Genomic DNA, 19,710 nt, shown 5'->3' with positions numbered 1-19,710 from the left:
CTTTGCACATCTGGCCGACAGTGCCTTTGTTTAGAGTTTGGCGGACTGGGTACTCTGTCAAAAAGTGGCAGATATCCTGTCCAGCGTATCACAGGGGTCAGTGGTTCCTAACACACCTGAAATACAGCAAACAGGGTGTCCACCATGTTTGTGACAGTTTCCTGTCCACCAAACTTTAAATAAAGCCCTTGCCCCAGATTTATAAAAAGTGGCGCATCAGCTCTAATGCACCACCTTTTCAGTGCCAACTAGCGACACTATGGTTGTGCCGTATCTGCGGCACACCATGGTGATAGTTAGGACAATGGCATCAAAAACATTGACACAACTGTGGCGCTTTGCTACACTAGCATCAAAAATGTTGATGCTAGTGTATCAAAGTGCAAGGAGTCCCAATGACTACAATGGTGCGTCATGTTAATGCCTGCTTGTAGAATTCATTGCACAATTTATGCGGGCCTCCTAATGCTTGAACGCCCTTCTTGCATACATTATGCCTGGTGCTGGCATAAAATGGCGCTAGGGGCAACTACGTGACGCAATGCAAACATTGCAACACTTTGTAAAAATGGAATGACGATTTTTGCCCCCAGTCAGCCACATCAGCGTCCGAAAATGAAGCTAATGTGCTGCAAGGAGGCGCTAGACCGGCTTAAGTGTCTGAGCAACATCTGCCTTTAATTAACAGAAACATCAATAATCGCTGGCCGGCTCATCCAATGATGGTGCTGAATCAGCATTTCCCATTGTACTTTTTGGGGCAGGGGCATGGCTAAGTTGTACCCTAGATACACAGTTCCCTCTCACCACCACTAGCCTTTCAGCATCCTACCCCTCACCCCTCTTCCTAATGTGTCGAGGAGGTGTGCACTAGCCCTGGAAAGAGCCGGCCACCCCCTTTACTTTGTAAAAGTGGGTTTGATGGTGGTAGAAAACTGCTCCGGCCCACCAACTTCCCCAGAGCCTCCCTAATTTGAAGTGGTGTTGATAGGGTGACCAGGGGCTAGATATACAAAAAAATGGGTTTGCGACTCGCAAATTGCGAATCACAAACCCAGATGCTGGATGGTGTCCCTGACACCATCTGCAAATCGGAAGGGGGTCGCAAAGACCCACCTCATTAATATGAATGAGAGGGGTCACAATTTGCGACCCCCTTCTGATTCGCAGCACTCACAGTGATGGTGGCCTGCTGGAAACAGAAGACTGCTTGTTAATAAAGCAGTTGTTTTTTTTGGTATTGCAGCCCGTTTTCCTTAAAGGAAAACGAGTTGCAATACACACGAAAAAAGGAAACGTTTTTGTTTAATTTTTTCAGAGCCATTCACAAAGGGGAAGCGTTCGCGGTCACAAAGCAATTCTACATTGCGCTGCGAATTGCAAATAGGAAGGGGAACACCCCTTCCGATTTGCGAGTCGCATTCCCATTTTGCGAGTCGGTAACCAGGTTACCGACTCGCAAAATGGGTATGAGCATCGCGATGTTTTGCACCTTGCAAAACGCTTTCTACATCTGGCCCCAAATTTTTAATGCAACAGTTCGCAAACATAGAAGAAGGGGCACAATTTTACATCATCCGAGGGGCACAGAAAGCTCATTCAGGAGCACAGACAACGAGGTACCAAGGAAAGAAAATGCACATTTTTAATCCCAGTACCTTACCTGCACATTAACTTGCTTTCAGATGACAGTTGTTAACCACTGTTGCGTTGCAACACAAAAGCAGCCACCCACTGTTGTGAGTGGGCCCTCTCTGAAAACCGGGACACGAGCTAAATGTATTGAAATATGTCAGGACAGCAGGTAAACGGGACTGTCCTGGAAATTCCGGGACGCCTGGTCGCCCTGTGTGTAAAGCAGGCAGTTGGTTGGGTTTGTGTCACCTTGTGATGTTGGCACTTCCACCAAATAAGCATTAAACTAGCGTTGGCATACAGTTGGGTTTCGCAAGAATGCCTGTAATACCAGCAGTAGACACATGAGGGCACCAGAATACCATGCACGTGAAATTGCGCGTCGGAAAATAACCTGAGCATATCACCGCTCACACAATGGAAGTCAATCTTAATGTATTCATCCTTGCTATACAAGGCCCGAAACTGTACTGAAGTCATTCGTGTCTGGAAGGGGACAGCTCAGGCTGTCTCCAGCCAGATGCTAAAAAACACAGACTGATGGAAAAAGTGAACCAGACTCCACCCTTGGGAGCAAGGCAGAGTGCCTTGAAACTGCACAGCAGGGACAGGGGCGAAAGAAGGCACCAGGGATTCCTTTGGGAGGACTGAAGTCCAGTGCTCATGTGTGTCTTTTCCCCTTGTTGTCCCCCCTCTTTGCGACCCCTTGCACCCGGTAGTCCCTCATTCAGAGACCACCCAGGGACTAGTTTTAAGGTGCACAGGGCGAGCAATGGGAGACCTCTTGAAGTCATTCCTCTTCAGATAGTGTCTTGTACCTCTAGAAGTGATGCCTACCGACCTCGTACTCTGTCCTCCAGCACTGTGTGTGGGCGCCTATAGAACACTTCCTGGGACTAGGCCTGGACCACCTAGCATTGGTGCAGTGGAACTATCAGTAAATCAGGATTTCTAAGCCGTGGGTTTTCAACCGACAGGGAATCCAGGCGCTTGCAGTTCCCGGAGGCTCATTCTAACAGCCAGGTCCTGAGGGCCCTTTGGTATTACAGAAGTGAGGTGATGGCCGGGAGCTGCGTGGGGAGGCAGCACATAGAACAGAGGGAAATCAAGGACAAAGCAGTGAGAATGAGGGAGAAGCCAAGGAGTGGGCACACACAATACGGGGGACAAGCAAGGAAAAAGCAGTGCGAATGAGGGAAAAGCAAGGAGAAGGCAGTGAGAATGAGGGAAAAGCAAGGAGAAGGCAGCGAGAATGAGGGAAAAGCAAGGAGAAGGCAGTGAGAATGAGGGAAAAGCAAGGAGAAGGCCCACAAAAAGAGAGAAAGGCAAGGAGAAAGCAGTGAGAATGAGGGAAAAGCAAGGAGAAGGCCCACAAAAAGAGGGAAAAGCAAGGAGAAAGCAGTGAGAATGAGGGAAAAGCAAGGAGAAGGTACACAAAAAAGGGGGGGAAGCAAGAAGACAGTAGCAAGAGCGATGCAGCAGTTCGGGCAGAGCTGGGACCTGCTCCAACCACATTGGACAAACAGCATGTCTCTGAGGACTAAGTATCCAAGGGTAATGGACCACACACATGTATGTATTTTAAAGTGTGTGAAATGCTTTAATGCAGTGGTTCCCAACCTGTGGTACGGGGACTCCTGGGGGTCCGCGAAGCCTTCTCAGGGGGTCCGCGAGAGCCTAGAAAATAAAAAATATTAACAAATATTGACAAATTAGGTCCACAGCTTCCAGTAATGACTCGGGGGGGTTCCCCGGATTCCAATGATGTTTCAGTGGGGGTCCCTGGGTTCCATTAATGCTAAAGTGGGGGTCCACAGAAATCAAAAGGTTGGGAACCACTGCTTTAATGCATGAACATTTACTACCTCGTGTACAACTTACCTCAGCATCCAGGTGGGTGTTGCTTTAGAATAGATAGACGTCTGTATGTGTGTGTAGTGAGTGCGTGCCTGAGCATGTGAGTAGGATGTGTGTGTTGTAATTGTGGATATGTGCATCTGTGCATAAATGGGGACTGCATGTGCATGTATGTGGTAAGTGTGGACGTGTTCATGTGCTTGTGTTTATGTAGTGTTACTGGAATGTATATGTGTGTGTGTGGTGTGTGTGTGTGTGTTTGTGCGTGTGCATATAAAATAAAGTGGGCAAAATAATTGATAGATTAAACGCAGATCTGTGATTGGGGGTGAATGTTTGATTGGTTCTGCATTTTGTTCATCATTTGTATTTGTTTGCTTTTGTCGCCATAAGTGCGCCGGGTATGTCCAGACGTGGGTCCCGGGTTCACAGATCTGTGACTGGGGGTGAATGTTTGATTGGTTCTACATTCCGGCCATCATTTGTGTTTGTTTGCTTTTGTCGCCATAAGTGCACTGGGTATGCCCAGACGTAGGTCCCGGGCTCACCGGTCATCATTTCAGTTTGTTTGCTTTTGTCACTATAAAATAAAGTCAGCATGCCTGTGATCCTTTTCTCCAACGATGAGTGTTTGAATAAAGTTTCTCTCTGTTGAGCACCCCATTTCCATATGTCCTGGTCTTGTGACCCAGGTTCTCATTTTTCCTCCAGGCATCAAGAAGACACCATTTGTTTTTGCGACCTTTTCCTTCAAGCATTCCCTGCACTGTTGCGCTTGGCAGAAGAAGCCACGAAAGCCCCCACTCCAGGTAGTTTCTCTTGATTCAATTTCCAAAGTACCAGCTGAGAGGGCAGCCAAGAAACCCAACTTTGCCCTTAACTGGCTCTTCTTGAGAATCCTTGAAAGTGGTGTTTGGAAATTGAATTCCTCTACCTGTTCCTAGACTCAAATACATGCCAGGCCCATTGCCCCCCCTAGTTCAGAAGCTGAGGGGCTCATCTTGGCCTGGAGGATATGTATATTGACCTTCCACAGTACTGGTACTTTGGAGGTCTGAATCCCTTCCCAGCTGGGACAGCAGGAGGAAAGGCTGCACTTTGAGGGTGGGCTATGGCGGACTCCTTGCCAGCTTCTTAATGGACTGGCACCCAAGCGGCCTACTGCACGCAAGGACAGAGGGTGCCCAGGACTGCCTACCTCTTGAACCCCAGGGACTGAGTGACATGCAAGCAACAGTTGGCAACAGATCCAAGAGCCTGAGAGAAAGATCATGTCACTTCTTTTAGCAGATGCCCCACTTTATTGTTGCTCATCCTTCTGGGCGGCGACTTGGAGGTCATCCCTCCCCTGTTGGGCTTTGAGAGTAACACAGATTGCCTATTGGCTCCCTGGTTAATGTAACTTTAGGTGATGTACTTCAAGGAACCTTCAAATCCCTTCCTAAAAGGACCTCTAATTCCATGTTGCTTTCCTGGTTGGAGAAGAAACTGGTATTTTTCACAGTGTTCAACAACATCAGCCCTGGCCCTGTGAGCCAGGAAAGGAGCTCATCTGGTTCTATGAACCGGTGGAGAGAAAAAGATGGAGGAGGTAAGGAAACTTGACTACCTCCCTCTAAGAGTCAGTTTCAGACATTAGGTCTAAGGAATAAAAACCTGCTACTGAGAAGGAGGTAACTTCCTTGTGAGTTGAGAACCTGCCTGAATTCAACTGAATGAATGACTGGGACTCCCAGCTGAGGCAAGGCAAGAAGACTTTTGCACTGTAGACTTCTGCTGCCCAGCCTGACCCAGGATGAATCCGATTGTGAGGGAGATCAACCTGTCTTCCCTCGATCCATGTCTGTCCTAAGAGAGGTTCCCATAGTGTGGGTTACACCTGCAAGGTGCGATGAAGAAGTTCTGAGTCTCCAGGTGACCTGCTACCGCTACCTTTTGGAGTGCTCTTTCACCCATCCGAACGCCTGCAGTTTCTTCTCTTTGGCTTATGATGCTTGTAGGTTTTCCTGCTGCTTCCCTCTGCCTGCCCTGCTGATAGCAAAGGTTGCCCCTGTGTAACTTGGAGGTCACCAGCAGAATGAGGGCTAAACAAGTGATTAAATAGGCAAATGTACTGGCACTCTTCCCTTGATGAATGGTTGACTACTAGGTACTGTCCTCTTCATCATGACCAGGAAGTGAATTCTAACCAAAACTAGGCTTAATCAACACACCTTCAACACATTTATGAGAACCTTATGCCTCCAATCTAGATACATAGATGAAGGTGGATGCCTTCTAGTTAGGGCACAACCCAGCCCTGGATCCATGTCTGTCCTGAGAGAGGTTCCCATAGTGTGGGTTACACGTACAAGGTGAGACGAAGAAGTTCTAAGCCTTGAGGTGACCTGCTACCGCTATCTTTTGGAGAGCTCTTTCACCCATCCGAACGCCTGCCGTTTCTTCTCTTCGGCTTATGATGCTTGTAGGTTTTCCTGCTGCTTCCCTCTGCCTGCCCTGCTGATAGCAAAGGTTGCCCCTGTGTAACTTGTAAGTCACCAACAGAATGAGGGCTAAACAAGTGATCAAATAAGTGAAGGTACTGGCACTCCTCCCAGATGAATGGTTGACTACTAGGTACTGCCCTCTTCTTCATGACCAGGAAGTGAATTCTAACCAAAACCAGGCTTAATCAACGCACCTTCAACACATTTATGAGAACCTTATGCCTCCTTTCTAGATACATACATGAAGGTGGATGCCTTCTAGTTAGGGCACAACCCAGCCCTGACAAAGGCCACTGACCCATTCGGGCACTGTGAACACCCGGAAAATGTTGACAACAGACAGTAGATGTGCTGAACATCAATTTCGAAAAAGATATTCCATAGTTTCTTTTTTAACTATACCCAGGGTACCCAAAAATAAAATGGACACCTAACTTTTGGATTTACCCTGAGGTATTATTACTTCATCTGGATCCCTACAAATATCTACTTCATTCTTATACTGAACTCCCTCAAAAGGATGAGTCCAATGATCAAGCATGCCACAAGCATGTGGATTAGGTGTCCTTTTCAATATCCTCTGAAACAGATGATACATTGAGCATGTCTGCTGTCACACCTTTTGTGAGATATTATATTGGTAGGAAGGTTGTGTGACAATTTCCTGGTCCTCTCACTTTCTGTTTTTTGGGGTAACTGGACAATAGGTGAACCCATGAGATGGGAGCACAGCGAGGTATTTGACCCCAAACTCCCTTCTCAGATGGAGTTGATTACAGCAGATTTATTGTGAGGGATCTTTAAGAAGTGAAATTGGAGCAGCCTAACACACAACATTATGATGCAGATGTGCCAGATTTAAAGTTGTAAGCGAATACGAAGATAATTGCTGTATTTAATAGAATTTAGTAGCTCTCCTGAATGGAAGGACCAACCATCCTTGCTACAGAAGAGTGATCTCAAGTATTAAACTCTTCCACCTGTTGTAGCTCAGTGCTAGACCACTAACAGGCTTTCTAAACAAAACATACGCTACACTCGCTGTGGTGATGTCAAAGTTAGTTTAGAATGCGCCTGGGCAAAGTGTTTAAGGCATCCTCAAAGGGCAGTTTTGCAAGGAGCCTCCAGCTGGAACTTTCTCTACAAAAAATAGGAAAAGAGGGAACAGAAGCCACAAATTTTAGGGTTCATCTATATTACTACTCAAAGGAGATCAGTGAAAAGAATCTTGTAACAAGTATAGTTCATTTCCTAGTCTACTGGACTAGTACCCTCTAGGGAGAAAAGGCTTCACACTGTGTTAGAAATGGGGTCTCTAGTTGGCAGAGGTATACACCCTTGTCCAAATATGGACCACAATCCTAGTCAGGATTATCCTGTGCCCACCCCCTGGTAGCTTGGCACTGAGCAGTCAGGCTTAACTTAGAAGGCAAGGTGTTAAGTATTTGTGCAATAAATCACACAGTAACACAGTGAAAACACCACAAAAATACACCACACAGGTTTAGAAAAATATAAGATATTTATCTGATTAAATTAAGGTCACAACATTAAAGATTCAATAAGCACAATTCGAAATATCACTTTTGCAAGATTAAAAAGAGTCTTAAGTCTTAGAAATGAACAATGGTCTCTTGTTAGCACAAAGTTCCTGGTTTGCATAAAAAATTACACGCACGTAGACCACAGAGGAGGAGATGCATGGAAAAATAAGGTGTGCGTTGGATTTTCCGGAGTGGCACAGACAATGCATTGTTTCTTTCCACGCTACAAGGGGCTTGCGTCGATTTCCGGCGCGACGGCCTGGTTCCTCACTGTGATGCGGGTTTCTATTTGTTGCTCAGGGACGATTCAGAGCAATTCTGGGCATGCGGGATGAAGTCACAGGCGTTGCGTCGATCTGGTAGGTAATGCGTCAAATTTTCTGATGCACGGCAGGCGCTGCATCAATCCTTCACTCGGGAAGTCAGGCTGCGCTGTTCAGATTCAGCTGTGCATCAATCCGGTAGGGCGGTGTGTCAAATTTCTGGCCGCAAGGTAGGCACTGTATCGTTTCTTCACTTGGAAGTCAGGCTGCGCCATTACCATTTGGCTGTGCAGTGGTTTTCTCGTTGCAGGCAAAGCTGTGCATCGTTTCCGGCAGGCTGTGCATCGATTTTCAGCGCACAAGGAGTCCCTTGAAGAGATTAAGGCGGTCATTCTGACCGCGGCGGGCGGCGATCGCCGCCCGCCATGCGGTCACCGCCAAATGACCGCACCGCGGTCAAAAGACCGCGGCGGCCATTCTGGCTTTCCCCGCTGGGCCGGCGGGCGACCGCCAAAAGGCCGCCTGCCGGTCCAGCGGGAAAGACCCTGCAACGAGGAAGCCGGCTCCGAATGGAGCCGGCGGAGTTGCAGGGGTGCGACGGGTGCAGTAGCACCTGTCGCGATTTTCACTGTCTGCATAGCAGACAGTGAAAATCATGGTGGGGCCCTGTTAGGGGGCCCCTGCACTGCCCATGCCAGTGGCATGGGCAGTGCAGGGGCCCCCAGGGGCCCCACGACACCCGTTCCCGCCATCCTGTTCCTGGCGGTAAAAACCGCCAGGAACAGGCTGGCGGGAAGGGGGTCGGAATCCCCATGGCGGCGGAGGATTCCCTGGGCCAGGGGTAAACCGGCGGGAAACCGCCGGTTCCCCTTTTCTGACCGCGGCTTTACCGCCACGGTCAGAATAGCCCTGGAAGCACCGCCAGCCTGTTGGCGGTGCTTCCGCTGCCCTCCGCCCTGGCGGTTTGAAACCGCCAGGGTTGGAATGAGGGCCTAAGTCTTTTTGGCGCTGAGACTTCAGAAAACAGGAGGCAAGCTCAATCCAAGCCCTTGGAGAGCACTTCTCAGCAAAGTCAGAGGGCAGCAGGGCAGCAGGGAAACAGCAGGGCAGCAGTCTTTCACAGCAAAGCAGTCCAGATGAGTCCTTTGGGCAGCCAGCCAGTTCCCCTTGACAGGATGCAGGTTCAGGTCCAAAAGTGTCTAAGTTGGTAGAGTGAGGGACCCAGTTTATATACCCAAAAGTGCCTTTAAAGTGGGGAAGACTTCAAAGAGTGGTTTTGAAGTGCAGAAGGTCCCCTTTCAGTACAATCCTGTCTGCCAGGGTCCCAGTAGGGGGTTTGGCAGTACATTGTGTGACGGTAGGCCACTGTCATTTGAAAAGTGTCAGGCCCTCCACCCTCCTAGCCCAGGAAGACCCATTCAGGATGCAGATGTGTGGAGGTGTGACTGAGCATCCTGTGTTTGTGGTTGTCTAGGTGAAATGCACAAGGGAAATATCAACCAGCCCAGCCCAGACATGGATTGGATACAGGCTGTAAGGCACAGAAGGATAGTAATATAAAATTCAACCTTACCACTCAGCAGGATTTTGTATTACCATTCTGTCCATACTAAATATGTCCTGTCTACTCCTTTCTGATCAGAATCGACCACTCAAACAGTATATGAGAGTAGCCCTAATGTTAGCCTATGAAAGGAGCAGGCCTCACAGCAGTGTAAGAACGAATTTAGGAGTTTTCCACTACCAGGACATTTAAAACACAAAGGTACATGTCCTGCTTTTTACCTGCATAGCACCCTATCCTATGGGTTACCTAGGGCATACCTTAGGGTGACTTATGTAGCAAAAGGGGAGTTTAAGGCTTGGAGAGTACTTTAAGATGCCAATTCGAAGTGGCAGTGAAACTGCACACACAGGCCTTGCAATGGCAGGCCTGACAAGGTGAAGGGGCTTCTTATATGGGTGGCACAATCAGGGCTGCAGGCCCACTAGTAGCATTTAATTTACAGGCCCTGGGCACATTTAGTGCACTGTACTAGGGACTTACAAGTAAATCAAATTTGCCAATTGGAAATGAACCAATGTTACCATGTTTAAGGGAGAGAGCATATGCACTTTAGCCCTGGTTAGCAGTGGCAAAGTGCGCAGTCATAAAACCAGCAAAAACGGTGTCAGAAAAGTCGAGGGAGGTAGGCAAAAAGTTGGGGGATGACCACCCTAAGGCTGCCAGGTCTATCACACTGCTTTTCAATTTCCTATTACTTCCTTTGCTGTGACATCTGTTCCACTGGTGTATTTTCTTTCGTATGTTTTCTCAGACACAAAGAGGTGATGAAGCTAGGGGATAAAATAAATGGGGGAGTGAATTAATGCTAGCGAAAAACCTCTTTTATGAGAACTCACGAGAAGCCACCAGCTGCTCCCTAGTGGTGTTCTCCTCAGCAACTCTGAGTTTAAAGATCACATATTCTCTGAAATCTAGATTGAAGCCGTGTTCCAAACACCTTTCTGGTGGGTATGTATGATTGACCAAATGCTGCAGTGCACCTCTGTGGCTCAGGAGACTCCTCTAGCTGCTGTCAAATACATTTTCAGGCTGGATGTCAGTACATTTCTACTCCGCTGAAAAAGGTATAAGGCTGAGTGTCAATGAATATTAAGTGTACCACCAGTATTAACAATTGTCACTAATACAAGTACCTAGTGTATTATCCTGGTCCCATGCTGCCTTTAGCAGTTTCTGCATATAGTCTAGTCCTGTGCTCATGAGAGCAGTTTCTCCATGTCTCCTGGTCACCTGCTCCGGTGAATAGTTTCTCCATGTACGCTGTTCCCATGCTTCCTTGAGCAGTTTCACCACTTACCCCGGTCCCATGAGCAGTTTCTGCACGTACTCTGGGCCTATGCTCCAGTGAGCAATTGTTTCATGGATCCTGGCTCCATTCTCTGGTGAACAGTGTCTTCATGAATCCTCGTCCCATGCTCTATAAATAGTTTGTCCATGTACTCTGGCCCCATGCTCCAGTCCATAGTTTCTTCATGTGCCCTGATCAGAGGCTCCTGTGAGCAGTTTTTGCACATACCCTGGTTCCATGCTGCCTTGAGAAGTTTCTGCATGTAGCCTGGTCCTATGCTGTCTTGAGCAGTTTTTCTATGTGCTCTGGTTCCATGTTCCTGTGAGGATTTTATGCATGTACCCTGATCCTATGCTCCCAAGAGCAATTTCTCCATGCATCCTGGTCCCGTGCTCCACTGAATCATCTCTTTGTGTACTCTGATCTCATGCTCCAGTAAATAGATTCTTCATGTCCCCTGGTCCCATCCTGCCTTGAGCAGTTTCTGCATGTCCCCTGGTCCCACGTTGCAGTGAGCAGTCTTTGCATGTCCCCTGGTCCCATGCTGCAGTGAGCAGTCTTTGCATGTCCCCTGGTCCATTGCTGCAGTGAGTAGTCTTTGCATGTCCCCTGGTCCCACGCTGCAGTCCTTGCATGTCCCATGGTCCCATGCTGCAGTGAGCAGTCTCTGCATGTCCCCTGGTCCCATGCTGCAGTGAGCAGTCTCTGCATGTCCCCTGGTCCATTGCTGCAGTGAGCAGTCTCTGCATGTCCTCTGGTCCATTGCTGCAGTGAGTAGTCTCATCATGTCCTCTGGTCCCATGCTGCAGTGAGAAGTCTCTGCATGTCCCCTGGTCCCATGCTACAGTGAGCAGTCTCTGCATGTCCCCTGGTCCCACGCTGCAGTGAGCAGTCTTTGCATGTCCCCTGGTCCATTGCTGCAGTGAGCAGTCTCTGCATGTCCTCTGGTCCCATGCTTCAGTGAGCAGTCTTTGCATGTCCCCTGGTCCCATGCTGCCTTGAGCAGTGTTTGCATGTCCCCTGGTCCATTGCTGCAGTGAGCAGTCTCTGCATGTCCCCTGGCCACACGCTGCAGTGAGCAGTCTCTGCATGTGCCCTGGTCCCATGCTGCAGTGAGCAGTCTCTGCATGTCTCCTGGTCCCATGCCACGGAGAGAAGTCTTTGCATGTCCCCTGGTCCCACGCTGCAGTGAGCAGTCTCTGCATGAACCCTCCATGCTGCCTTGAGCAGCTTCTACCTGTGCCCCAGTCCTATCCCCCATGAGCACCTTCCCCATGTACTCTGGGCATGCGCTCCAGTGGCCTTTATATGGTTCAATATCTCTGCTTTGGGACTGCATTCCTGGGCTATATTCTCAGCAGAGATGGGCACGGCAGGGGGACTGGTTGATGATTCCTGGGTAGAGACTGGTGGCTCCCAATCTCCCACTTCAACTCCAACTGTGTCAGTCGAGATAAAGCATCTTCTTTGTTCCATTTTTGAATCCTTGTCAAACAAGGTGGAAACCCAGCAGGAGGTGGTGGGGTGCATGAGATCCCTGCAAATTAGCAACCAACCCACGGCTTGTCCAGCCACCCACACTATTCAATCAATCAATCAATCATAGCATTTGTAAAGCACACTACTCACCCGTGAGCGCACAAGGCACTGATGGGGGCGGGGTGCTGCTACTGCTCAAATAGCCATGTCTTGAGGTGTCTCCTGAAGGTTAGCAGGTCCTGTGTCTGTCGCAGGTGGATAGGAAGAGTGTTCCATGTCTTGGCGGCGAGGTGGGAGAACGATCTGCCACCGGCGGTCGTTCTGTAGATGCGTGGAATGGTGGCGAGGGCAAGGTCAGCGGAGCAAAGCTGTCGGGTCGGGGTGTAGAGGGAGAGCCGTCTGTGGAGGTATTCTGGTCCGGCGTTGTGCAGTGCTTTGTGAGCATGGGTGAGGAGCTTGAACGTGATTCTCTTGTTGACTGGGAGACAGTGCAGGTGTCTCAGGTGGGCTGTGATGTGGCTGTGGCGTGGGATGTCCAGGATGAGGCGTGCAGAGGGGTTCTGTATGCGTTGCAGTCTTTTCTGGAGCTTGGCCGTGGTTCCTGCGTACAGGTCATTCTACTCCGAGGTTCTACTCCTCGTATATTTACTATACGAGGAGTAGAACCTGGGGTTCTGTCCAAGGTGCTGAAGCCTGTCCGTGGACAGCTCTTTCTGTGGCAGCACTCGTGTATCTGTCCAAGGTGCTGAGGTCTGCCACGGGCAGTTCTTTCAGTAGCAGTACTCGTGGATCTGTCCAAGGTGCTGAGGTCTGCCCACGGACAGTTCTTCAGTAGCAGTACTGGTGGTTCTGTCCAAGGTGCTGAAGCACACATTCTCCCGATTCTAAACATTGTAATTAACAGGTGTGTGAGTGTACTCAGTTTAGCGACCTCGGAAGGATGGAAGGCTGATTTGTTGCTGCTAGATTCAAACTCAGCAGGTGAGGCTGTTGTTGCTAAGGGGTAGGGAGTGTCACCTGTGACAGGGTCCTCCCTTGCGCCTCACAGAAACAGGCTGCAGCAGGGGGGCTACCCACGGGCTACTAACTACTGATTTACCTAGTGTAATGGCGCACTGCTTGGCTCAAGACGTGATACCAGGCAGGCTGGATTCCAAACCTACCTCTGCCTAGAAACACGTCACCTCTATGTCAATGTAGACTTTGCACAGCATCTTTGGAGCCTTTCAGTAAAATACTATTTTCGTACATACACTTTTTTTCCCTAGACAAATGTACCTCAGAAACAAGTCTGTCTAAAGGCAGATTTAGCTTCTGACCAATGCTCATGTCATGAAATGAAAAAAATGCAAAATGTCTCTATGATAATACAGAATAACCAATCAGAAAGTACTTGCCAGGAGTCAGTAGTATCCCCTCTATCAGGTTGCAAACTGGCCCTAGGCCCAGTTGGGCACTTGGACTTTGTCGACTCTAAAGTGTTTTTTCATTCTACCTAGAAGGAGCTCGTTGTAACACACAAGCCAAGTGTATAATGTTGTCAAAGGTGGATTAAAATCGGGTGGGGGGGGGGGGGGTGCAGATTTCTTCATGACCAGAAGTGACAACTGACAAAAGGGAAGCAGTCAGAAACGGTATCTACACAGAGGGCTTAGTCTAACTCTTCCAGGCGCTACACTGGTAGGACTCTGGTGCCCATGCTAAGGATCAGAAGCAGGTCTCCCCCTAGAAGAGGGGGTAAAAGTTACTATAGATATGTTTTTTTTTTCTCCTGACGAGAAGAGTAGGACTGGGAGTGATGTTCAGGTAGCATCATTCACATGATGGAAGATGATAACAAAAAACAAAAGAACATAACCACAAAAAGAAACATGCTTACTCACCGATATATTTACTCAAATACTCACAAATGCACTCATTGCTCCTGCTGTGTTCACTCACTCAGTCACTCGGTGAATAACTCACTCGCTGGTCTCTGTTCCGCAGGGCACTCCCTGGTGTGTGACACCTGCACCAATTCAAACGGAGACAGTTGCACGGGACCCCCGGGTACCTGTGACGCGGCCCAGGACCGATGCATCGCTACCCTGACTGAGACAGTCACGCGTGAGTACTGGGGGGGGGCGTGGGGTGGGGGTCTCAGTGCAGGAAGATCCGTGCTCTCCGGCTGTGGTGGGGGGGCAACATTTTCGCGCCCCTTCCTCCGGAACCCTGCCTGCGCTCTCTTCATCTCTCTGTCAGATGCTTGCATCTTCCTCCCGTCCTCTGATGCCCCGCCTGCGCTCTCTTCCTGTCTCTGTCAGATGCCTGCGCCTTCCTCCCGTCCTCTGACATCCTGCCTGTGCTCTCTTCCTGTCTCTCTCAGATGCCTGTGCCGTCCTCCCCTCCACTGACCCTGCCTGCGCTCTCTTCCTGTCTCTGTCAGATGCCTGTGCCGTCCTCCCCTCCTCTGACCCTGCCTGCGCTCTCTTCCTGTCTCTGTCAGGTGCCTGTGCCTTCCTCCCCTCCTCTGACCCTGCCTGCGCTCTCTTCCTGCCTCTGTCAGATGCCTGCGCCTTCCTCCCATCCTCTGACACCCCCTGCGCTCTCTTCCTGTCTCTGTCAGATGCCTGTGCCTTCCTCCCGTCCTCTGACGCCCTGCCTGCGCTCTCTTCCTATCTCTGTCAGATCCCTGCGCCTTCCTCCCGTCCTCTGACGCCCTGCCTGCGCTCTCTTCCTGTCTCTGTCAGATGCCTGCGCCTTCCTCCCGTCCTCTGACGCCCTGCCTGCGCTCTCTTCCTGTCTCTGTCAGATCCCTGCGCCTTCCTCCCGTCCTCTTACACCCTGCCTGTGCTCCCTTACTGTCTCTCTCAGATGCCTGTGCCTTCCTCCCGTCCTCTGACACTGCCTGCGCTCTCTTCATCTCTCTGTCAGATGCTTGCATCTTCCTCCCGTCCTCTGATGCCCCGCCTGCGCTCTCTTCCTGTCTCTGTCAGATGCCTGCGCCTTCCTCTCGTCCTCTGACACCCTGCCTGTGCTCTCTTCCTGTCTCTCTCAGATGCCTGTGCCTTCCTCCCCTCCTCTGACCCTGCCTGCGCTCTCTTCCTGTCTCTGTCAGGTGCCTGTGCCTTCCTCCCCTCCTCTGATCCTGCCTGCGCTCTCTTCCTGCCTCTGTCAGATGCCTGTGCCTTCCTCCCATCCTCTGACACCCCCTGCGCTCTCTTCCTGTCTCTGTCAGATGCCTGTGCCTTCCTCCCGTCCTCTGACGCCCTGCCTGCGCTCTCTTCCTGTCTCTGTCAGATCCCTGCGCCTTCCTCCCGTCCTCTGACGCCCTGCCTGCGCTCTCTTCCTGTCTCTGTCAGATGCCTGTGCCTTCCTCCCCTCCTCTGACGCCCTGCCTGCGCTCTCTTCCTGTCTCTGTCAGATCCCTGCGCCTTCCTCCCGTCCTCTTACACCCTGCCTGTGCTCCCTTACTGTCTCTCTCAGATGCCTGCGCCTTCCTCCTGTCCTCTGACACTGCCTGCGCTCTCTTCATCTCTCTGTCAGATGCTTGCATCTTCCTCCCATCCTCTGATGCCCCGCCTGCGCTCTCTTCCTGTCTCTGTCAGATGCCTTCGCCTTCCTCCCGTCCTCTGACACTGCCTGCGCTCTCTTCATCTCTCTGTCAGATGCTTGCATCTTCCTCCCGTACTCTGATGCCCCGCCTGCGCTCTCTTCCTGTCTCTGTCAGATGCCTGCGCCTTCCTCCGGTCCTCTGACACCCTGCCTGTGCTCTCTTCCTGTCTCTCTCAGATGCCTGTGCCGTCCTCCCCTCCTCTGACCCTGCCTGCGCTCTCTTCCTGTCTCTGTCAGGTGCCTGTGCCTTCCTCCCCTCCTCTGACCCTGCCTGCGCTCTCTTCCTGCCTCTGTCAGATGCCTGCGCCTTCCTCCCATCCTCTGACACCCCCTGCGCTCTCTTCCTGTCTCTGTCAGATGCCTGTGCCTTCCTCCCGTCCTCTGACGCCCTGCCTGCGCTCTCTTCCTGTCTCTGTCAGATCCCTGCGCCTTCCTCCCGTCCTCTGACGCCCTGCCTGCGCTCTCTTCCTGTCTCTGTCAGATGCCTGCGCCTTCCTCCCGTCCTCTGACGCCCTGCCTGCGCTCTCTTCCTGTCTCTGTCAGATGCCTGTGCCTTCCTCCCCTCCTCTGACGCCCTGCCTGCGCTCTCTTCCTGTCTCTGTCAGATCCCTGCGCCTTCCTCCCGTCCTCTTACACCCTGCCTGTGCTCCCTTACTGTCTCTCTCAGATGCCTGCGCCTTCCTCCCATCCTTTGACACTGCCTGCGCTCTCTTCATCTCTCTGTCAGATGCTTGCATCTTCCTCCCATCCTCTGATGCCCCGCCTGCGCTCTCTTCCTGTCTCTGTCAGATGCCTGCGCCTTCCTCCCGTCGTCTGACCCCCTGCCTGTGCTCTCTTCCTGTCTCTGGCAGATGCCTGCGCGCTCCTCCCATCCTCTGACGCCCTGCCTGTGCTTTCTTCCTGTCTCTTTCAGGTGCCTGTGTCTTCCTCCCCTCCTTTGAGGCCCTGCCTGTGCTCTCTTCCTGTCTCTGTCAGATGCCTGTGCCTTCCCTCCATCCTCTGACACCCTGCCGGCGCTCTCTTCCTGCCTCTGTCACTCTCTATATGCTCTTCTCCTACGCTCTGACACCGTCTGTGCTCTCCCTGTCTCTGTCACTCTTCCTGTGCTCTCCTTGTCGACCCTGCCTTTCCTCTCCTCTGCTCTCTGACATTCTAACTGTGCTCTCCTCTGACATTATGCCTCTGTTCTCTGACACCCTGGCTGATCGCTTTTCCTCTGCCATCACCATGTCTCTGTTCTCATCTGCTCTCTCGACACCTTGCCTCTCCTGTCTGACACCCTGCCTCTGCTCTCCTCTGACACTCTGCCTCTGCTGTCTGACACCCTGCCTCTGCTCTCCCTGACACCCTGCCTCTGCTCTCCTCTGACACCCTGTCTCTGCTCTCCTCTGACACCCTGCCTCTGCTCTCTGACACCCTGACTCTGCTCTCCTCTGACACCCTACCTCTGCTGTCTGACACCCTGCCCCTGCTCTCCTCTGACACCCTGCCTCTGCTCTCTGATACCATGCCTCTACTCTCCTCTGACACCCTACCTCTGCTCTCCTCTGACACCCTGCCTCTGGTGTCTGACACCCTGTCCCTGCTCTCCTCTGTCACCCTGCCTCTGCTCTCTTCTGACACCCTGCCTCTGCTGTCTGACACCCTGCCTCTGCCCTCTAATACCATGCCTCCGCTCTTCTCTTACACCCTGCCTCTGCTGTCTGACACCCTGCTTCTGCTCTTTGATACTATGCCTCTGCTCTCCTCTGACACCCTTCCTCTGCTGTCTGACTCCCTGCCTCTGCTCTCCTCTGGCACCCTGCATCCGCTGTCTGATACCATTCCTTTGCTCTCCCCTGACACCCTGCCTTTGCTCTCCTCTGACATCCTGCCTCTGCTGTCTGACACTTTGCCTCTGCTCCTCTCCTCTGACACGCTGCCTCTGCTGTCTGACACCCTGCCCCTGCTCTCCTCTGACACCCTGCCTCTGCTGTCTGATACTCTGCCTCTGCTCTCCTCTGACACCCTGCCTCTGCTGTCTGACACCCTACCCCTGCTCTCCTCTGACACCCTGCCTCTGCTGTTTGACACCCTGCCTCTGCCCTCTGATACAATGTCTCTGCTCTCCTCTGACACTCTGCCTCTGCTGTCTGACACCCTGCCTCGGCTCTCTGATACCATGCTTCTGCTCTTTGATACCATGCCTCTGCTCTCCTTTGACACCCTGCCTCTGCTGTCTGACACCCTGCCTCTGCTCTCCTCTGACACCCTGCCTCTGCTCGCCTCTGACACCCTGCCTCTGCTCTCCTCTGACACCCTGCCTCTGCTCTCCTCTGACACCCTGCCTCTGCTGTCTGACACCCTACCTCTGCTCTCCTCTGACACCCTGCCTCTGCTGTCTGACACCCTGCCTCGGCTCTCTGATACCATGCCTCTGCTCTCTTCTGACACCCTGCCTCTGCTGTCTGACACCCTGCCTCTGCTCTCCTCTGACACCCTTCCTCTGCTGTCTGATACCATGCCTCTGCTCTACTCTGACACCCTGCCTGAGTTCTCCTCTGATCTGTCCTCCTCTGGTGACTCTCTGCTGTCCTCTGACTACATGCCTCATTTCTCCTCTGATCTCGCCTACTCCGGTGACACTCTGCTTCTGATCTCCTCTGACTCAATGCCTGTGCTCTCTCTGGACACCCTGCCTTTCCTCTCCTCTGCTCTCCTCTGACACCATGCCTCACTTCTCCTCTGGTAACACTCTGCCTCTGCTCTCCTCTGACTCCATGCCTCAGTTCTCCTCTGATCCATCCTCCTCTGGTGACACTCTACCTCTGCTCTCCTCTGACGCAATGCCCATGCTCTCACTGGACACCCTGCCTTTCCTATCCTCTGCTGTCTGACACCCTGTATGTGCTCTCCTCTGACACCATGCCTCAGTTCTCCTCTGATCTCTCCTCCTCTTGCGACACTCTGCCTCTGCTGTCCCCTGACTCCATGCCTATGTTCTCACTGGACACCCTGCCTTTCCTCTCCTCTGGTCTCCTCTGATACCATGCCTCAGTTCTCCTCTGTTCCCTCCTACTCTGGTGACACTCTGCCTCTGCTCTCCTCTGACGCAATGACCATGATCTCACTGGACACCCTGCCTTTGCTCTCCTCTGCTTTCTGACACCCTGCCTCTGCTCTCCTCTGACTCCATGCCTCAGTTCTCCTCTGATCTCTCCTACTCCGGTGACACTCTGCCTCTGCTCTCCTCTGACTCAATGCCTGTGCTCTCTCTGGACACCCTGACTTTCCTCTCCTCTGCTCTCCTCTGACACCATGCCGCACTTCTCCTCTGGTGACACTCTGCCTCTGCTTTCCTCTGACTCCATGCCTCAGTTATCCTCTGATCCCTCCTCCTCTGGTGACACTCTGCCTCTGCTCTCCTCTGACACCATGCCACAGTTCTCCTCTGATCCCTCCTACTCCGGTGACACTCTGCCTCTGCTCTCCTCTGACTCAATGCCCATGTTCTCACTGGACACCCTGCCATTCCTATCCTCTACTGTCTGACACCCTGTATCTGCTCTCCTCTGACACCATGCCTCAGTTCTTCTCCGATCTCTCCTCCTCTTGTGACACTCTGCCTCTGCACTCCTCTGACTCCATGCCTATGCTCTCACTGGACACTCTGCCTTTCCTCTGCTGTCCTCTGACACCATGCCTCAGTTCTCCTCTGATCTCTCCCACTCCGGTGGCACTCTGCCTGTGCTCTCCTCTGACACTATGCCTCAGTTCACCTCTGATCCCTCCTACTCTGGTGACACTCTGCCTGTGCTCCATCTGGACACCCTGCCATTCCTCTCCTCTGCTCTCCTCTGATCTCTCCTCCTCTGGTGACACTCTGCCTCTGTTGTCCTCTGACGCAATGCCTGTGCTCTATCTGGGCACCCTGCCATTCCTCTCCTCTGCTCTCCTCTGACACCATGCCTGAGTTCTCCTCTGATCTCTCCTCCTCTGGTGACACTCTGCCTCTGCT

General features: G+C 51.6%; 1 protein-coding gene across 1 annotated transcript in view; it reads left to right on the top strand.

The window, feature by feature from the left end:
* Positions 1-19,710, top strand: part of LOC138246620 (phospholipase A2 inhibitor and Ly6/PLAUR domain-containing protein-like) — a 137,793-nt gene that overhangs the window by 81,198 nt on the left and 36,885 nt on the right. Inside the window, exon 2 of the mRNA XM_069201329.1 lies at positions 14,106-14,225. Within this exon, the coding sequence (XP_069057430.1) occupies positions 14,106-14,225 (120 nt within the window). The remainder of the gene's footprint in view (positions 1-14,105; positions 14,226-19,710) is intronic.

This window comes from Pleurodeles waltl, chromosome 7 (genome assembly GCF_031143425.1).
Source record: "Pleurodeles waltl isolate 20211129_DDA chromosome 7, aPleWal1.hap1.20221129, whole genome shotgun sequence".
NCBI lineage: Eukaryota > Metazoa > Chordata > Amphibia > Caudata > Salamandridae > Pleurodeles > Pleurodeles waltl.
The sequence above is the reverse complement of the archived record's forward strand: the minus strand, read 5'-3'. Positions and strand labels throughout refer to the sequence as shown.